A 19,423-nucleotide genomic window follows, 5' to 3' on the forward strand; every position below is an offset into this window, starting at 1 on the left:
AGTGCCGGAGACTTGCCTTCAATCCCGACTACGGGTGCTGTCTATATGGCGTTTGTACGTTCTCCGTGACCGCATGGGTTTTCTCCGAGATCTTCGGTTTCCTCCCACATTCCAAAGATGTACAGGTTTGTAGGCTTGGTGTATATGTAAATTGTCCCTAGTGTGTGTATGATAGTGTTAATATGCGGGGATCCCTGTCGGTGCAGACTTGATGGGCCGAAGGGCCTGTTTCCGCGCTGTATCTCTAAACTAAACTAAAGAAACTATACTCATTTTGCTATACCATTCTGCCTATTTCTCCAATTGTCTCAAGCCTATTCCCTTCCATAATGTGTGCTCACTTAATACAAAACAAAATTACCTCTTTCCATTCAGGATAAATTATCAGTATCTAATTCTTGCAACTTTCTTGTATTCAATGCAAAATGTGCGATGGTTGGTAGATTGCATTCTCTGATATTTCTAACAGGAAATAATGGCAGCAATAGTCCAACCAACATCTGAGAACATTTCATCTCCTCCAGCACTTAATAGATTGGAGGGAACAATAGGTGAAAGGCACCTATAAAAATGCAATTCTTTCTTTTAGTTGCTCCCTTGTAATATACCATATGGACATCAAAACATGTTTAGAACGAAGATAGACACAAATTGCTGGAGTAGCTCAACGGGTCAGGCAGCATCTCTGGAAAAAAGGAATAGGTGATGCTTCGGATTAAGACCCTTCTTCAGACATGACGAAGCCATGTTTCTTCTCTCCTAAACATAGGTCGATGGGTTGCATTTTGTACGAGATGTGCTGCTTGCATCATGCATTCACTGGTCACAACTTCATGTCAATTGTTTTGAAGATCGTTGAAGGTGAGGCTCCATCACTGCCAGATCATTTCTCCAGAAATCTCAATGCAATCATGACAAGGTAAGTGTGTCTTCAGCTGGAAATAGTGTCCTGGATGTCATAGTAGGGATGATGCTGTTGATCACAAAGAAGGCTTGGTTTAACCCCTCTTGGGTGTCACTGTGGTACATCTGGTACAGCTGCTGCCTCTCATATCCAGCAACTAGGGTTCAATCCAGTCCATGGGTACTGTCTGTCTGCTGTTTGCACATTCTCGCTGTGACCATGAGGATTTCCTCTGAGTGCTTTGGTTTCCCTACAACAGACCAAAAGTGTGCAGGTGGGCAGATCAATTGGCGCCTGTAAATTGCCCCTTGCGTGTAGTTGAGGAATCTGGTGAGGGGGAGGAGTATGGGAGGGGGACTTGATGGAAACATGTGGAGAATAAAGGGTAGGATTAGTGTAAAAATGGTTGATTGGTAAAAATGGTTGGCATGGACTCAATAGGCCGAAGGGCCTGTTTCCATGCTGTGCCTCTCCATGACTGTGATTCAAACAGTAGCATTATTCGTGGCAAGAACAATTCCTTTTGACATTTTGTGGTATTAGGTATCAGTTCAAAAGCAACCCCTCTGCCCAGCAGATGTGATGACCAGCCAATCATGTTGAAATGTTTTCACAGACATCAAAGCTAAAAGGAAAGAGTTCAAGTTTCATCATATATTTTAAATACTTTACAGGGTGTGAAATTAAATAAGGGGAACACTGGTAAATGTAATTTAGTGTCTGGAATATTGTAAGACATGGTAAAAATATTTTGTGACATTTTTCACATAAATTATGTGTCACACACATAAAATTGTTTTTTTTCTCAGTCAATAAGTTTTCTAATCGGTGATTATAATAAGTATTTGATTCAAAACCCAGATCTTGTGAAACAGTTAAAATTTTCAGGACCATTTGCATCGTTTTTAATTACCTGAAGTTTTTGTCAATTCACTGATTGGACTTAATGGTGTTTGAGTAAGCACACACTGTGGAGTGAATGAATGAATAGGTACAGTGAAATGCTTTAGTTTGCATACAACCTAGGCAGTACACAAGTGTCGCCACGTTTTGGTGCAACAAAGTTACAAAAGTGCCAAACAGTTCTTTCTACAGCCCGCCGCTGCACATGGCAGCAGGCCTCCCCCTGCCGGGTGCCCCATCGCTCTCGGCGTGTTCTCCCCCCTCCCCCTGCCGGGTGCCCCATCACTCTCGGCGTGTTCTACCCCCTCCCCCCGCCGGGTGCCCCATCACTCTCGGTGTATTCTCCCCCCTCCCTGTCAAGTGCCCCATCACTCTCAATGGTCCTCCTCACTCTCGGTCTCTCAGCCCCTTGCGCTCGCTCCGGTCCCCACCCCCCTCGTGTTCGGTCCCCCCTCCCCTCACTCTCGGCGGTGTGGTTTACGTCGACGCCAGTGGGTTGGAACCGATTCTGAGTCTGCGGTGAGCAAGCCAGTCTTACCTGCGGGTCCTCTGTCATCAGTCCGTGGCGGGTGAGCCTCGGTCATCTGTGAGCCAAGGCGACAGGATCCTCTGTTGTCGAAGGGACTGAATCACTGTCAGCAACTTAATGATTTCTGCATTAAACTACTGGATCGCCCCCAATTTCATGGAATAACATCAGTGAGTTGTGACAGCCTCTCCTTCATTAGAACCACAAAATCCACCCGAATACAATGTAAGCTTGACGGTACAGCTGCTTATTCCCCACCAATGCATGGTACTTTTTTTCAGCATGTTACAAAAGAATCCATCACATCGACCAACAGCTGCAGAAATTCTGAAAATTCCATATATTGATCTACAGCTGCAGGTATTAAAAATAACACCCTCATTAATTATCCACACAATACTCACCTTCTAGATACTTCATCAATTGCAATTGCAGAGATAATAGATGTATTAATAGATGTACTCCAAAGACGTACAGGTATGTAGGTTAATTGGCTGGGTAAATGTAAAAATTGTCCCTAGTGGGTGTAGGATAGTGTTAATGTACGGGGATTGCTGGGCGGCACGGACTTGGAGGGCCGAAAAGGCCTGTTTCCGGCTGTATATATATGATGATATGATATGATATTTAAAGTGTAGCTAGATAAGCACTTGAGAGATAGAAATGAGAAGATTTGTGATTGAAGTAGATAAGGAAAGAGAATGCAAGATATGAGGAGATGTCAGGTAGACTGGAGCAGGGGAGGCAGAAGGAAGATTTAAAGGTGGTGAATAAAATTATGAGAAACACTATTATTGTGACGTGTATCATGGTACAGTGAAAAGCTTTGTTTTTCAAATCAGATAATATAAATGCAATCAAGCCAAACTTAAGTACAATAGGTAGAGCAAAGGGGAAGAAACTGAGTGCAGAATATACTTCTCAGCATTGTAGCACATCAGTTCCAGAGACAAAGTCCAATATTTGCAATATGGTTGAGATGAATGGGACAGTATCCTAGCTTATGGAAAGACCATTCAGTAAGCCTGATAATCAAGTCAAGTCAAGTCAAATTTATTTGTCACATACACATACTCGATGTGCAGTGAAATGAAAGTGGCAATGCCTGCGGGTTGTGCACAAAAATAATTACAGTTACAATAAATAAAGTTAATAAGTTACTAAACATAGCACCAAAAGTGTCGACAAAAATTTAGTCTCTGGGGTTATCAAAGTTGACAGTCCTGATGGCCTGTGGGAAGAAGCTCCGTCTCATCCTCTCCGTTTTCACAGCGTGACAGCGGAGGCGTTTGCCTGACCGTAGCATCTGGAACAGTCCGTTACTGGGGTGGCAGGGGTCCCTCATGATCTTGCTTGCTCTGGATCTGCACCTCCTGATGTATAGGTCCTGCAGGGGGACGAGTGTAGTTCCCATGGTGCGTTCTGCCGAACGCACTACTCTCTGCAGGGCCATCCTGTCCTGGGCAGAGCTGTTCCCAAACCAGACTGTAATGTTGCCGGACAGGATGCTCTCTACAGCCCCAGAGTAGAAGCAATGAAGGATCCTCAGCGACACTCTGAATTTCCTCAGTTGTCTAAGGTGGTAAAGGCGCTGCTTAGCCTTACCCACCAGTGCGGCAATGTGCGTTGCCCACGTCAGATCCTCTGCGATGCGGACTCCCAAGTATTTGAAACTGCTCACCCTATCCACAATAGACCCATTTATCTCCAGTGGCGTGTGCGTCCTTGGATGTTTAGCCCTTCTGAAGTCCACAATCAGCTCCTTTGTTTTAGTGACATTCAAGAGGAGGCTATTGTCCTGACACCAGAGTGCCAGATCAGCCACCTCCTCCCGGTAGGCCTTCTCCTCGTTGTTGGAGATCCGGCCCACCACCACAGTGTCATCAGCAAACTTGATGATGGAGTTTGAGCTGAACCTGGCCCTACAGTCATGTGTGTACAGGGAGTACAGTAGGGGGCTAAGGACGCAGCCCTGGGGGGATCCTATGTTCAGGGTGAGGGAGCTAGATGTGTGTTCCCCCATCCTGACCACTTGGGGCCTGGCAGTGAGAAAGTCCAGGACCCAGGCACACAGAGGGGTGCTAAGCCCCAGTTCCAGCAGCTTCTCAACCAGTCTGCTGGGGACTATTGTGTTGAATGCTGAACTAAAGTCAATGAACAGCATCCTCACATAGCCCCCCTGGCTGTCCAGATGAGAGAGAGCGGTGTGTAGAACCTGGGAGACCGCATCATCCGTGGACCTGTTCGGACGGTATGCGAACTGTAGTGGGTCCATGTTGCGAGGAAGGAGGGCGCAGATGTGCTTCTTGACTAGCCTCTCCAAGCATTTCATGACAACCGAGGTGAGGGCCACCGGTCGGTAGTCATTTAAACACGCTGGAGAGGCATTCTTTGGCACCGGTACAATGATGGATCTTTTGAAGCATGCAGGGACCACGGACTTTGCCAAGGAGAGGTTGAATATTGTGGTGAGCACTGGAGCAAGCTGAGTAGCACAAGACTTTAGTACTCGCCCAGATATACCATCTGGGCCTCCAGCTTTCCTCGTGTTCACACGCGTCAGAGCCCACCTCACCTCATGCTCGGACACCGAGAATGTGTGCACATCCCCGGCGGTGGATCCCCCTCCAGCCTCGCTAGCCAGCGCCCCTTCGGTGCTGTTTTTAGACGGCGAGCTGGTGGTGTTACCCGTCTCAAACCGTGCGTAAAAAGAGTTCAGGTCATCAGCTAAGGAGGAGCCGGCACTTCCGGTTGAGGGGGTGCTGGACCTGTAGCTAGTTATAGTCCGTAGCCCCTGCCAAAGGCGCCTGGTGTCCTGCTGCTCCATCTGTGACTCCATCTTGTCCCGGTACCTCTTTTTTGCATCCTTCACTGCCCTTCTCAGTCAATAGAGGGGCAGAACCTGTTCCTGAGTCTGATGGTGCACGCTTTCAAGCTTGTGTGCCTTCTGCCCGTTGGGAGCAGAAGGAATGACCAGGGTGAGACGGGTCTTTGATTATATCGCCTTTGTGAAGTGTGGATAAAGTAACTGGTAGGGGATCTGGTCTGTGTGATGGACTGGACTACATTGGAGTATTGTGAGCAATTTTGGGCACCATATCTGAGGAAGGATGTGCTGGCTCTGGAGCAGATCCAGAGGAGGTTTACAAAAATGATCCCTGGAATGAGTAGGTTAACTTATTTGACAGCACTGGGCCTGTATTCGCTGGAGTTTAGAAGGATGAGGGGAGACCTCATTGAAATGTACAGAATAGTGGAAGGCTTGGATAGAGTGGATGTGGAGAGGATGTTTCCACCAGTGGGAGAGTCTAGGACTAGACGTCATAGCCTCAGACTTAAAGGACATTCTTTTAGGAAGGAGATGAGGAGGAATTTCTTTAGTCAGAGGGTGGTGAATCTATGGAATTCTTTGCCACAGACGGCTGTGGAGGCCGTCAGTGGATATATTTAAGGCAGAGAGAGATTCTTGATTAGTACGGGTGTCAGGGGTTATGGAGAGAAGACAGGAGAATGGGGTTCGGAAGGAGAGATAGGTCAGCCATGATTGAATGGCGGAATCGACTCGATGAGCCAAATGGCCTAATTCTGCTCCTATCACTTATTACCTATTACATCCACAACTCATTGCAAATTCTTCTGGTCTTAGCCAGAGACATTCACAAACCAAGCTGCAATACAACCCGACAAGAAAAAGACAGTGCTGGAGTAACTCAGCAGGTCAGGCTAGCATGGATAGGAGTCATTTCGGGTTGAAAGTGGGAGTGGGTGGGGGGAGGGGGAGAAAACTGGAAGAGAGGTGGGGGTGAGACAGTCTAATAAGCACTGGGTGGATACGTGAGGGACTTCTGATTGGTAGATGGTTGGACTGAGGCCAGTGATGAAAATACAAAGAATGTGAGATATGGATGGAAAACGGAGGAAGGAACATAGGTGGAAGGGGACAGGGGAAGCTGAAAGGGAGAAATGAATAAGCATCCAGATAAGGCACAGGGAAGGGGGGGGGGGGGGGGGGGGAGGGGTTGTATGTGGGTTAGTGACCTAAAATTGGAGAATTCAATGTTCATACCATTAGGTTGTAAGCTACACAAGCAGTTTACGTGATGCTGTTCCTCCACTTTGCGTGTGGCCTCACTCTGTTAATGGAGAAAGCACAAGACAGATAGGACAGAATGGGAAGAGGAAGGGGAGTTAAAATGGTCAGCCACCTGGAGATCCAGCAGGCCTTGGCAGACCGAACGTAAGTTTTCAGCAAAACTGTTGCCTAGTCTAATCCTGTTCTCTCCAGTGTAAAGGAGGCCACATTGGGAGCAGTAGATGAGGTTGGAGGAGATGCACATGAACCTTTGTCTCACCTGGAAGGACTGCTGGGGTCCCTGGATGGATGTGAGGGAGGTGGCAGAGGGACAGGTGTTACATCTCCTGTGGTTGCAGGGCAAAGTACCTGGGGGAGGTGAGGGGGGGGTGGGGGGGTGATAAGGGATGAGTGAATCATGAACTTGCAGATGGAGTGGTCTCTGTGGAAAGCTGAAAAGGGTGGGGATGGGAAAATGTGATTGGTGATGGGATCAGGTGGAAAGTGGCAGACATGTTGGAGAATGGTGTGTTAGATGGGGAGGATGGTGGGGTGAAAGGTTATAACCAGGGGAACTCTATCCTTGTCCTATCTGGGTGGAGGGGGAGCAAGAGCAGTGTCCCGCAAAACTACAGGACACTGAGGAGATGAGGGTGAGGAGTCCATGTACAACAGTAGGTTTAAAAACCATGTTTAATAGAGGAAGAGGACATCTCGGATGTCCAAGAATGGAAAGACTCGTCTTGGGAGCTGATGCAATGGAGACGGAGAAATTGAGAGCAGGGGATGCTATCTTTGCAAGCCGCAGAATGAGAGGAGGTGTAGCTCAATACCTATGGAAGTTGATGGGTTTGTATTCGACCCAACAGTATGCTTTCGGTGGTGCATCTGTAGAATTTTTATGCAGCAATCAATAAGAATGTGGAACCTCTTCCCACAGGAGGTGCTGTGGTGAATAGTACAGATGCATTTGTGGGGAAGCTAGATGAGGGATAAGGCACTAGAACGTTATTGTGAAAAAAATATGTGAGGAAGCTGTAATGAGACATAAACATTTGACCTATGACTAAATGGCCTATGTAGAATATTCTGAAATACTCTTTCTTTGGTATGAATGCTATATATCAAAACCACATAATTTTAAAATCTGATCTGGCAGATTTTGACCTTGACATTGAAAGACAGTGTTTGTTTATCTACTCTGCATTCCTTTTCAATTTTCTTCCTCCAGCCCACACAGTATTTGGCCCCTGATGAAGCAGCAAGTCAGCACCTTGAGCTTAATCGAATTGCTGGTATTATTCAACACTTCGTTCCCCAGCTCTGGGAGGGCAATCCCCCACATCTGTCACACAGATCCTCTTTTGGGATTGAGTGCTTTCTTACTGCACAATTTTCTTTTAACTTACTCTACCAATATCCCCTTTCAGAGATGTCAATCTTGGATATCGATTGCACATCATTGATTAAAAGATTAGAGAAGACTTGTGGGAATTAAAACTTCAACCAATGAGTGGTAGGAGTCTGAAATGCTGGTGCAGGTTGAATTCCAAAATATATTTATAAACTCCTTGGATGGGCACTTGATGTGGTATTATCTAAAAGGCTGTGGTATAGAATTAGTCTCAATAGTTTTTTTATCAGCCAGCATTGAGAGAATAGGTGGAATGACTTCCTGCCATAAATTTCTGAGATGTTTACTGTTCAATTCATAATGTGGGAAAAAATGAAACCGCTTTTGGCATTTCTGAAACCCTCATTCTCATTATGTCAAAGAATTTAACTAATAACCACATAAATATGTGAAGAGGACGGCTTTAGACCTTTTTATTTACAGGCTGGGAAGTGTTCCAAGATTCTCATCCATTTACTTGCAGTTCAAGAGACGGGGAAACCACAAGAATAAAAACTTGACTGGTGTCATTGATACTGTCAAACAAATCTCTAAAATACATTCAGTTTTGTCAGCTTGTCCGGTTACTGACAGGACCTGTCATGTCAAGCATTGTTAGGAGGGTCATCGACCTGAAGATTTACTGACAGGAGCTAAATTGGTAGACTGACAGATTGGTGATTGGAGCTCAGAATTTGTATTAAAGTAGCACTAAATTTTCTTGTGTAAGAATAATGTACACTGTCAATTGTAAGTGAAAACATACTGTTAGAGAGTAAATACATTATATTTCACATGCTAGCAACAGCTTTTCATATAGACATTCCTTTTATTTAATGAGTTGTGAGTGAGGCTGGTGATGGAAAAGACTGCATTAATTTCACCTATCCGACTGCCATTTTAAACATGGTGATTTGCCTTATTGCAATGCTACAAATGAGGTTCATCCTTGTGCTTTGAGTTTTCTGTTTTATCCCAGTGATGATGGTGTATTCTCAGACTAGTTATATCCCTAAACTGAAGAAGGATCTCGACCCGAAATGTCACCCATTCCTCCTCTCCAGAGATGCTGCCTGTCCTGCTGAGTTACTCCAGCTTTTTGTGTCTATCTTCAATTTAAAGTAGCATCTGCAGTTCCTTCTTACACATTTTGTCTGCTCCACTGCAAAATCTCCTCAAGGTATGTCTACTCTGTAGAAGTTCTTGCCCTCTCTCTGACGAGAGTTCCGCAACATCCTCTCTCGCTGCCCCCTCTCTGTGATTCCTCCTGCCCTCTGACTCTAAGACCACGTTTATAACCCAGACTCGCTACCACAGCCACGGGTGTTTTCTTGGTGCTTGCCTGTGCCTCCATCTTCTACCTCGTGGACTCCAGCTCCGGTTCCAGACATCCCAGGTCTTGATCTCTCCACATCGCCGTCTATATCTCTCGTTTCCCTTATCCCTAACCAGTCTGAAGAAGGGTCTCAACCCGCAATATCACTCTTTCCTTCTCTCCAGAGATGCTGCCTGTCCCTCTGAGTTACTCCAGCTTTTGGTGTCTATCATGATTTGTGATTTGGGGGAAAGCTTGTGAACCGAGGGTTTCTATGTGCTTGTTTTCCTTTGTCGAGGATGTTTTGAAAAAGCCTTGGAAAGTTACTGCAATGCATCTTGTGCAGTTGTGAAGGAGGAAGTGAATGCTTCAAAGGGAAACCTTGTTTTCAATGGTTTCACATTTTAATGATCAGTCTAGAAATAAAAAAAACATTACAGATGGTGGAAATCTGGAACAAGAAGAAAAATGCTGGAAAAATGCAGGATGGAGGATTTATGGAAAGAGAAATAATGTAGGTTGAAGATTTTTGAATTCCCAGCTTTTAATTATTTGTACACAATTGCACAATTATATACAGTTGAATCTGAAGAAGGGTCTCGACCCGAAACATCACCCATTCCTTCTCTCCTGAGATGCTGCCTGACCTGCTGAGTTACTCCAGCATTTTGTGATATACACAATTGCTTATTTGTCTGATATTTCTTGGATTCGTTAGATTCCTCTATATTTGCCTTTGCATTACATGGATATTGAAAATATTGTCATATCATGTTTTAATCATTGTTTTTCCTCTGTTATAAATTGCAGAATATAAAAAGCAAGTTCTCAAACATATCCATGAAAGACAAAACAATAAGCTCCCAAAAAGATGCTCTACAAATAAAGAAAGCCTTGTGAGTAAGAACTCATACATTTGATCTCTATGGTAGTCTTCATTGTTCTACTACTGGAGCCTGAAGACTCATTACAGGGTGGGGTGGATTGAACGCACAAGGGCAATCAAAACATATCAAGGAAGTGGGTTTGAAGACAATGATGGGTAGTGGATGTTGGAATGACAGCAGATAGACTGGATGCTTTGAGGGAGAATGGGAGCATTGAGGTTTGGTGGTTGGAGGTATCGGGGGCTCCTAGATATTCAAGTGTTCCGTTGTTGTTGGAGGTGGAGATTGGGAACTGCTGCTCCCAGATCCAGCAGCATATCGCATCCTCGCATCTGCATGAAGTTTGCATGATCCCTCTGTTATTTAATGGCTTTTCCTTGTGTGCTCCCATATCCTCTGATGTCCCATAGTTGTTGGGATTGGTGGCTAATTGGCCACTCTCATGTGTAGCTGGGGAGTAAAGTCTGGAAGGCAATTGATGGGAGTGAGAGGAGTACAGAATGGGATTAGTACAAATTAGTGCTTGATGATTGGCACGGATTGATATGTACCTGCACTCCTCTGCTCTACAACACTCCCAGAGCCCAGCCATTCACTGTGTAAGTCCTGCCCTGGTTTGACTTCTCAAAATGCAACACCTACCTGTATTAAATGTCATTAATCATTCCTCAGCCCACTTGCCCAACTGATCAAGATCCTGCTACAATTTTTGCTGACCATCTTCACTATCTACGATGCCACCCAGTTTTGTGTCATCTGCAAACTTGCTAATCATGCCTCGTACCTTCTCATCCAAATTGCTGATATGAACCACAAACAGACAAGGGACCAGCACTGATGTCTGAGGCACACCACTTGTCATAGGCCTCCAATCCAAAAAACGACCGTCCACCATCACTGTCTGCTTTCTTCCATGAAACCAATTCTCTGTGCATTCCATTAGTTCTCCCTGCTATCTAACATTCCAGAGCAGCCTACCACACAATACCTTATCAAATGCCTTGCTGGTCCATATAGACAACGTCTACGGCTTTGCCCTCATCAATCTTTTTAGATACTTCCTCAAACAACTCAATCAGATTGGCGAGGTATGGTCACCCGTGTGCAAAACCATGCTGACTATCCCTAATTTGCCCCTTTATATTCAAATACATATTTATCTTATCCCTCAGAATACTCTCCAGTAACTTGCCTACCACAGACGTTAGACTCTTTGTGAAGATGAATGGTGAAGGGAAACAAGACAGTTGGAATTGACAGATTACAGAAAACATATCAGAAAGGCATTTTGTCCATATCTATTTAGCCAGCAGATTTTTGAAATCTTAGGTGGCCAACGCAAGATTTAGTGTGAATATATCTGACGCCACATTATAATATTTAAATGACCACTCTGCTGGTTGGAGAGGATTAACTGAAATCCCACTGACATTTGATGAAACTGGAAAGGCCGATTGAGGTTTACGTTTCATAATCCAATCCAGATTCTCTGTATCTACGAATTGAAAAAAATCCTTCTAATTTCAATGATCAAACTGACACACTAAATGAGAACAACTGCAACCTGAGATATGATCAAGAAAGTGGTTATCTGTAAAACAGGGCCATAACTAAATTGTGGGATTTAAATGCTTCATTACTGAATATTGAATAGCTGGGAGTGATTACAGAAAGGGTATTCAGGGAATGGGTTTATTCACAAAATGCTGGAGTAACTCAGCAGGTCAGGCAGCATCTCGGGAGAGAAGGAATGGGTGACGTTTCGGGTCGAGACCCTTCTTCAGGGAGTCAGGGAGTGCATGGCTACCAGGAGTTGATTGACGTTCAGATTGGCTAATGCAAGTTAACAGGCAAGCTCTATCCTACGCTGTTCATCGTCTGTATGTTTCACACACATATTTAAACCTGTTATCCTTTGGCACTTTTAATTTATCTTGCTAATCCTTGTGATTTATAGAATTGCCTCCTTCTAAGTACTACATTTAATGTGTGGCCAATAATATGTTACAATGTCATTCCATTGTTCAGCATGTGAATGGTATTAAAGATTGTTAAGGCAGTGAGAGTTTTCTGGGCCAAAGGCTCATACCCTGGGGAGTGATGTACTCTGACTAATAGAATCAGTGCTGCTTGACATAAATTTAAATTATTTATGACTGTGGCTGGTTTGGTAACCCTCTTGCCTCCAAATTAGGTATTTGTGGATTCAAATCCCACTTTAGAGATGAGAGAGTAGAAAGTGTGGAAGTGTGCTATGTTAGAGGTGCTGCCCTTAGGTGAGATAGTATGTTGAAGCCACATCTGCTCTCTCAGTAGAAGATAAAGGGACCCATGGGGCTATTTCAAAAAAGATCAGGGCTGTTCTCCTTTGTATTCTGGATAATATTCACTCCTGACTTTCATTACCAAACCAAAGAAAGGTTGGCCATTTTTACTGTGGTGTTTGTGGGAATTTGCCATGTGCTACTTGGCTGCTGTATTTCCTACCTGGTATAGCTACTGCACTTCAGGTTTTGTCAAATCCTTTGAAAGGGCTGGTTGGACTGTGTGGTAAATCATTCTCTCTCTTACTATTTTAATGATATTGGTTTGAATATTGCACAAAATTTATTGATGTCCCTTGGTCTTAGTCCCTTACCAATGATGGAGTAAGGAATGTATACCACGATTAAAATAGATTCTCTTCACAAAAACAGTTCACTTTTAATTGGAATCATTATATCTTGATTCCTATAAGAATTATTCTATGATGCAGCTTTTGGTATCATGGTTGTAGTCCCTTGAGGCTTGTAGAGTTTACTGACGGTATGTTGCAGTCTAATGGTAGAATAATTGTTGTTATGCAGGCAATGAATTGGTGTTTGAATGTTCTAGAACCTGCCGATACCTAGAAATTAGATGAGAAATCATTAACGGGGTGAGAAAACAAAAGAACCTTTAGTTGTGGTCTAAGATATTTTCATGCTTTTATTCAAATCCTCGTACAATCAATGCCGACATATATTTGTTCTTGCTAATTGAGTGTGCATCTGAATTCTACCGTACAAAGACTTTTGTATAAGTCATAACTCCAGTTGAATATCAACTTCTCAGTTTGGCTGGAGACACAAGACTGCTGATGCTGGAATCGTGAACAAAACACAAAGTGCTGGAGGAACTCAACCTGTCAGGCAGTATCTGGGGAGGAAATGGAGAGGTGATGTTTCAGGTCGGCACCCTTCTTCAGACTGATGACCCCTAGTTATTACCTATTTCAACATTCTGCACTAAAGCCTTAGCCTTTCTCTTTAAAAGTCTAAATTTCCCCTCATCAGAAATTTGCCTCCCCTCTCCATCCTGATTATTCGGTGTAAAGTCTTATCTAATTAGCTAGAGCATTGGTCCTAGCACAACTTTCTATCTACATCTAGGTTTCTGGCTGAAAGTAGGGGTATGTGGATTGATAAATAGTTACCAGAAATAATGCTGTTGTTCGTCCTTCGGGTTCGAAGATGACCATGACTTAAATTTCAATCTTATTATTTTGACCGCTGATTGGGATCCCCGCCAGCCGCGGTATGCTGGCCGAGGTTGAAGTCATGACTTGCGCTTGACTTGGATTTAAGTGAGCGGGAGTTGCGCAGATCGTCGGCCTCACTCTCTCGTCCTGGCCTATCGGGTTCCAGCAGCAAGACATAGTCGAGACGGCTGGGGACAGGTCAGGATGCAGTGGATGGTCAGAAGTGTCCTACGTATCTCACTCTGCCCTGTTTGTGCTCCACAACGCTTTGCTGGGATTGTCTTTCTGCCCATTGAACCTTCTGGTGGTTTCCTCCGCGCAATCCGCCGAACCCAGGCTTCACATGCTAGGTAAACAAGCCCTAAACCGCTGGAACCAATGACTTGCCGACTGTACATGTGGCATGCACACAAGACAGTGGACATTGTAGGGGTGGGGGTAGTCCTGCGGCTGATCCCACAGCTTGGGGGGACGGTCAAGACTGGGGTGGTTCTCTCTGGGCGGTGGTCCGTAGCCCCATGGGCGGGGAGCGTTATCCGCTGGCTGCTGCTGCTCCTCAGGCCCCGGGTACGGGCCCCAGGCCGCCAGCTCGAGTCTCCCCGGGGCGCCGTCGAGGCTTCTGTCCCAGCCCGGGAGACCTGGCCTCCAGTCACCTCCAACCCGGCCGTGCTGCCCCCAGGAGGCAGGGTCGTCCTGGCCCTGCCCGCCCACGTTGTACGAGGGGTGGCGGCCGTGGCAGCGTGGCGGATCGAAGGCGGCGGGCGCCGGAGGCCCGCGGTAAGATGGCGGCGCCCACTCCATTGGCCGACTCCGCCGCCGCCCGCTAACCGGACCGGACGCTCGCTTCCCTCTTCCTTCCTCGGGCTCCCGGTCTCCGGCTCCTCGACCAAGCGGGGCGGTCCCGCGAACCCGGGGAGCCGCGAACGGCTGCGACCGGGACCGGAAATAATATCAAGAGCAGAACAGCTCCTTCTTAGGTGAACTTGTCTGATTATGTGCAAACTTAATAAAATTCATCCAATTGGTTGAGTTCAGTTACTGAATTACAGTTACAGTGTATTCACGGCAGCACTTGATGGATTTTGAATGGGAAGGGAATCACCAGAATTAAGAGGATATATAGTTAAGGGAGAATGTCAAAAAGATTGGGTAAAGGGAAGACTGAAAGGCGAGTTGAAAATTAACATTAAAGGAATTTGATTGGGTAGGCACATATAGAGCAAGAAGTTTGTCTTTGATCGCTATTGCTAAATGTGCTGCTGAATGTACTCATCACAGCACATTTGGTCTCATGGATCAAGTGATTATTGAGAAATGAGTGCAGCTGCTGGCTGATATTCTTGCCTGTGTTCAAACTTGACCTTGACCTTTTCAACTTTGGAAGAGACCATTAGATGTCGTAATCAATAAATATAATAGGAGTTCCACGAGAAGCTACTTCCTGAAAGAAAGGCAGCAAAGTGCATGGCTGAGGTGATGAGCACTGATGCATGTGAGGAGAAGATAAGCACATAGTAGAGAGAGGAGTAAAAGGACTGGGGCGTCGACAGCCATGAGGCCTCAGCGGTGGTGAAGCCTTGCGACGATGGGGCCTCGGTGGTGGTGAAGCCTCACCGCGGCGGCGATGCCTCACGTGTTGACCCGTGATCGACAGTTGATGATTGCGTGGAGGACCGCCGTGATGAGGGGAGGGGGAAGAATAATGGAGGACTCGGTGTGGATGACCACCATGAGGGGGGAGGGGGAAGGACAAGGGGAAGTATAGAGGACCTGGCGTGAGGGGGGGGGATCGCTGTGAGGGAGATGGAGGGAGAGAACAAAAGGAGGAGCTGGTGTGCTTTGTAACTTTGTCAGTGCTGTAGGTGTCTGCTATTTGTATAAATTGGGTATGCAGCAAAGAATTTCACTGTGCCTAGTCACATATGACAATAATTTATTCACAAAATGCTGGAGTAACTCAGCAGGTCAGGCAGCATCTCGGGAGAGAAGGAATGGGTGACGTTTCGGGTCGAGACCCTTCTTCAGACTGATGTCGGGGGTGGGACAAAGGAAGGATATAGGTGGAGACGGGAAGATAGAGGGAGATCTGGGAAGGAGGAGGGGAAGGGAGGGACAGAGGAGCTATCTGAAGTTGGAGAAGTCGACGTTCATACCACCGGGCTGCAAACTGCCCAGGCGAAAAGCCTGACCTGCTGAGTTACTCCAGCATTTTGTGAATAAATCGATTTGTACCAGCATCTGCAGTTATTTTCTTATACATATGACAATAAAGTATCCATTCCATAAAAGGCTGTGCAGAAAGCATCAGATTAACAGGGAGCAAGCTATGCAGAGCATTAGCAATGGATCAGGTGGACCAAATGCTTTTTGATCAAATATTATTGTTGGATAATCAGGTAGCCATTGACCCCCAAATTACAACATGTGTTAATCAATTAAGTAAAGCTTTTTAAATTAACTGATCTTTCTTGGGGATACCCCTAAGTAGTTTTTAAATGGTACAATAATACTCCATAGGATTCACAAATAGTCACATTTCAAATGTTTGCATCATCTTTGTTCTGGCACTTGGCTGCTAATTAGAGCGAGAGCATCATATTGCAAAAACTATTTCACAAATCTAAATATAAATCATGTTAAAATAATTTAAAACAAATGTAGTCAGAGCAAGACATTTCGACAGATAGCAGATACTAATTACAAACTGGATTATGATTTTCATGAAATTTACAATTATGAAGGAATAAGTAGCAAATCGGGGGTGTTATCTGGCTGGGCAATTAGAAGGAGAATTGGCAACATGTTAATTGGAGGGAATGCATATTATAATCACAAGCTGTTGAATTGAATTTGCATGAATAATTACCACATAAATCACACACTTGACTACAAATGGTTTGAAGTCATATTCCAAAACATATACATTGATCAACTGAGAATACCCGCGCATAAATTAATTTGTCTTTGTTCCCTGCCACTTTATTCTAATCAATTCACTGTTAACAGCCTGTGTTTTATTTAAGTTTTTTAAGATATCCCATATTTTTTGGATGAATTTCTTTGATTTACTATCTAAACAGGCAGGCATGCTCAGGGATCTGATTGGGGTGGGGATTGGTGGTCAAGGATGGTTGTTTTGTATTTGGACCAAGATTTCAAAATCTAGGACTGGGATCTGCAGGCATGAGGTCAAATTGCACCATGACAACTGGTGAATTTAAAGTCAATTAATTACATAGATATAGAATTAAAAAGATGGTCATGGTAATTGTGTCGGTGATGCCGTTGATTACTGGAACTAATTTCACTCATTAATGCCTATGTAGAAAGGAATGCTATTGATTTTTAACTGCTGCCTGAAATGATCCACTGTACTGTGAATTACCAAAGTTTGGTGCAACATTTGGACATGCAAACTATTCTGCATCTTTTTAAAGAGGTGGGGCCAGACAAACCTAACAAGTGATAGGCGGGACTAGTGTAGGCAATAGACAATAGGTGCAGGAGTTGGCCATTCAGCCCTTCGAGCCAGCACCGCCATTCAATGCGATCATGGCTGATCACTATCAATCAGTACCCCGTTCCTGCCTTCTCCCCATACCCCCTCACTCCGCTATCCTTAAGAGCTCTATCCAGCTCTCTCTTGAAAGCATCCAGCGAACTGGCCTCCACTGCCTTCTGAGGCAGAGAATTCCACACCTTCACCACCTTCACCACCCTCTGACTGAACATGTAGGTGGGACATGTTGGTCGGTGTGGGCAAGTTGGCTGAAGGGCCTATTTCCACGCTGTATCACTATGACTCTAAGATAGGAGGATACAGGTGAGAGGGATTTGATTGGTAAGTGGGTGGCCAAAGACTTGGTATGACAAGAAGCCAATAAGATGTCAAATAAAGAGGAGTGAAATGGAAAGCCAGAGGAAGGGACATAGGTTGAAATGGAAAAAGGGAGGGGAACGATAGTTGGAGAAATGGGTGTGTACCAGGGTGGGCCATAGGAAAGGGTGGGGGTGTTATCTATAATTTGTAGAATTCAGTGCTCATACTGCTGGGTTGTAAGCTACCCAAGCAGAATATGTGGTGACCTATTGTTTTGCAATGGTACTGGGTTTTTATCTTCCCATTTAAAACCATGCCTACTAAACAAATAGTTGCCTGCTCATTAGCCTAAATTTTAAAGATGATAATCATAACCATAAAGTTAATTTTAGAAAGTGTAGAGTCACAGTTTCACCATGTGGTTTTGACATTGAAAATTTGACAGGTTAATTTATTCGCATCATTGCATTTGGTACCCTAATGAGAGGCTGAATAAAGAAATGATGAATTAATGTCGAATATCTACTGGAAAATAATTCAGCAAGCTTAAATACTGCATTATTTTCTTTTGGGTATAAACTGAATGCCAAACGTCAGATAGTTTTTTTGATTAAAGAGCTATGGTTAAAGGATTTAAAAGGTAAATTTACTTTGGAGAAGTGATTCAAGTACCATGTGATGCTATTGTTGTGGGAATCCACACATTTTTTAAAGCTGGTACAAAAGAAAAACTTGCATTTCTATAGCAGCTTTCACATCTGCAGAATATCCCAAATTGCTTTTCTGCTCAAGTTCATGTTGATTGCCATATGTTCTAGTGCAATGAGGCACAGGTATAATGAAAAATCTTACTTGCAGCAGCATCTCGGGTACATAGGTTCAGACAAACACAAAAAAACAAATTATACAAAATATTTACATAAATTGGCAAATTTTGGATATGGAGTTTGTTGAGTCCAATAAATTGATTCATTGGAGGTCAGATGGGCATCCCTCTGTTTCTAGGTCTTCTTTCTGTTGAAAGAAAGGTAACCTATTTAATTACAACCATTTTGCAAATGGCATAAACTAAAGACATAAATGCTTGTAGTTACTGGGTGTATGCAGCTGTCATCGTATTCATCCTGTTTGTGGAGGGGAAGTAAAAGCAAAAGATTGTTTGCAAATGATGTCTTTTTAATTGGCAATACAGTTGACAGGATTGCTGTATTAGCATGAATATTGTCTGAAACATAACAATCACATTAATTCCAAACGAACCACACTTCCTTTCAGTAACTAGTTGTCAATGAAGGACATGAACAAAGAGCAATTAACCTTGCCAGTTTGGTGTACACACCCTTCTCTCCCTAGCTGGGTCCTGAATTTTGCTTTATCTTAATTAATGTCACCTGAGCTAAAACCCTTTGGGATTTATTTTTAACTCAAAAAGTGGTGAGAGCAGATATGATAGTGACATTTAAGAGGCTTTTAGATAGGCACATGGATATGCTGGGAATAGAGGGATGTGGATCACATGCAGGCAGGAGATATTAGTTTAACTTGGCATCATATTTGGCACAGACATTGTGGGTCAAAAGGCCAGTTCCTGTGTTGTACTCTTCTATGTTCTAAGAGGCTTGTCATAAAATAAAACCGATAATTAATGCAGGAGGCAATGGGGAAATATTGTTGGAAGTGGGCTCAGCAACTCATCTTCAGCAAACATGCAATCTGATTATCATCTTAGGATAATGGATTCAAATATTATGCTTCATTTATTTGCTAACTCCCGGAAGTACACTGTTAAGATTTGTGTACACCAAAGCAAAATATTAAGGATGCTAGAACTCTGAAGTAAAGTTGGAAATGCCAGAAATACTCAGTGGGTCTGAAGTAAAGTAGGAAATGCTGGAAATACTCAGGCAGTATCTGTGGAGGGAGAAACTGAGAAACGTTTTCATGTTGCTGAGCATTCAGTAGAACTTGAACACATTTTTGATTAAAAGTTGGGGTTTTTTAAGCCATGGAAAAGTGGGATGTGGAGGGAATGACAGAACAGAATGGAAAGTCTATGATAAGGTGTAAGGAGAGATTAAATGGCAAAAGTGGTGATTGTGCA

General features: G+C 44.1%; 1 protein-coding gene across 1 annotated transcript in view; it reads left to right on the forward strand.

Annotated features, from left to right (window-relative positions):
- Positions 1 to 19,423, forward strand: part of nek11 (NIMA-related kinase 11) — a 240,266-nt gene that overhangs the window by 124,610 nt on the left and 96,233 nt on the right. Inside the window, exons 7-9 of the mRNA XM_078419768.1 lie at positions 770 to 919; positions 2,618 to 2,696; positions 9,927 to 10,012. Of these exons, the coding sequence (XP_078275894.1) occupies positions 770 to 919; positions 2,618 to 2,696; positions 9,927 to 10,012 (315 nt within the window). The remainder of the gene's footprint in view (positions 1 to 769; positions 920 to 2,617; positions 2,697 to 9,926; positions 10,013 to 19,423) is intronic.

This window comes from Rhinoraja longicauda, chromosome 2 (assembly GCF_053455715.1).
Source record: "Rhinoraja longicauda isolate Sanriku21f chromosome 2, sRhiLon1.1, whole genome shotgun sequence".
NCBI lineage: Eukaryota > Metazoa > Chordata > Chondrichthyes > Rajiformes > Arhynchobatidae > Rhinoraja > Rhinoraja longicauda.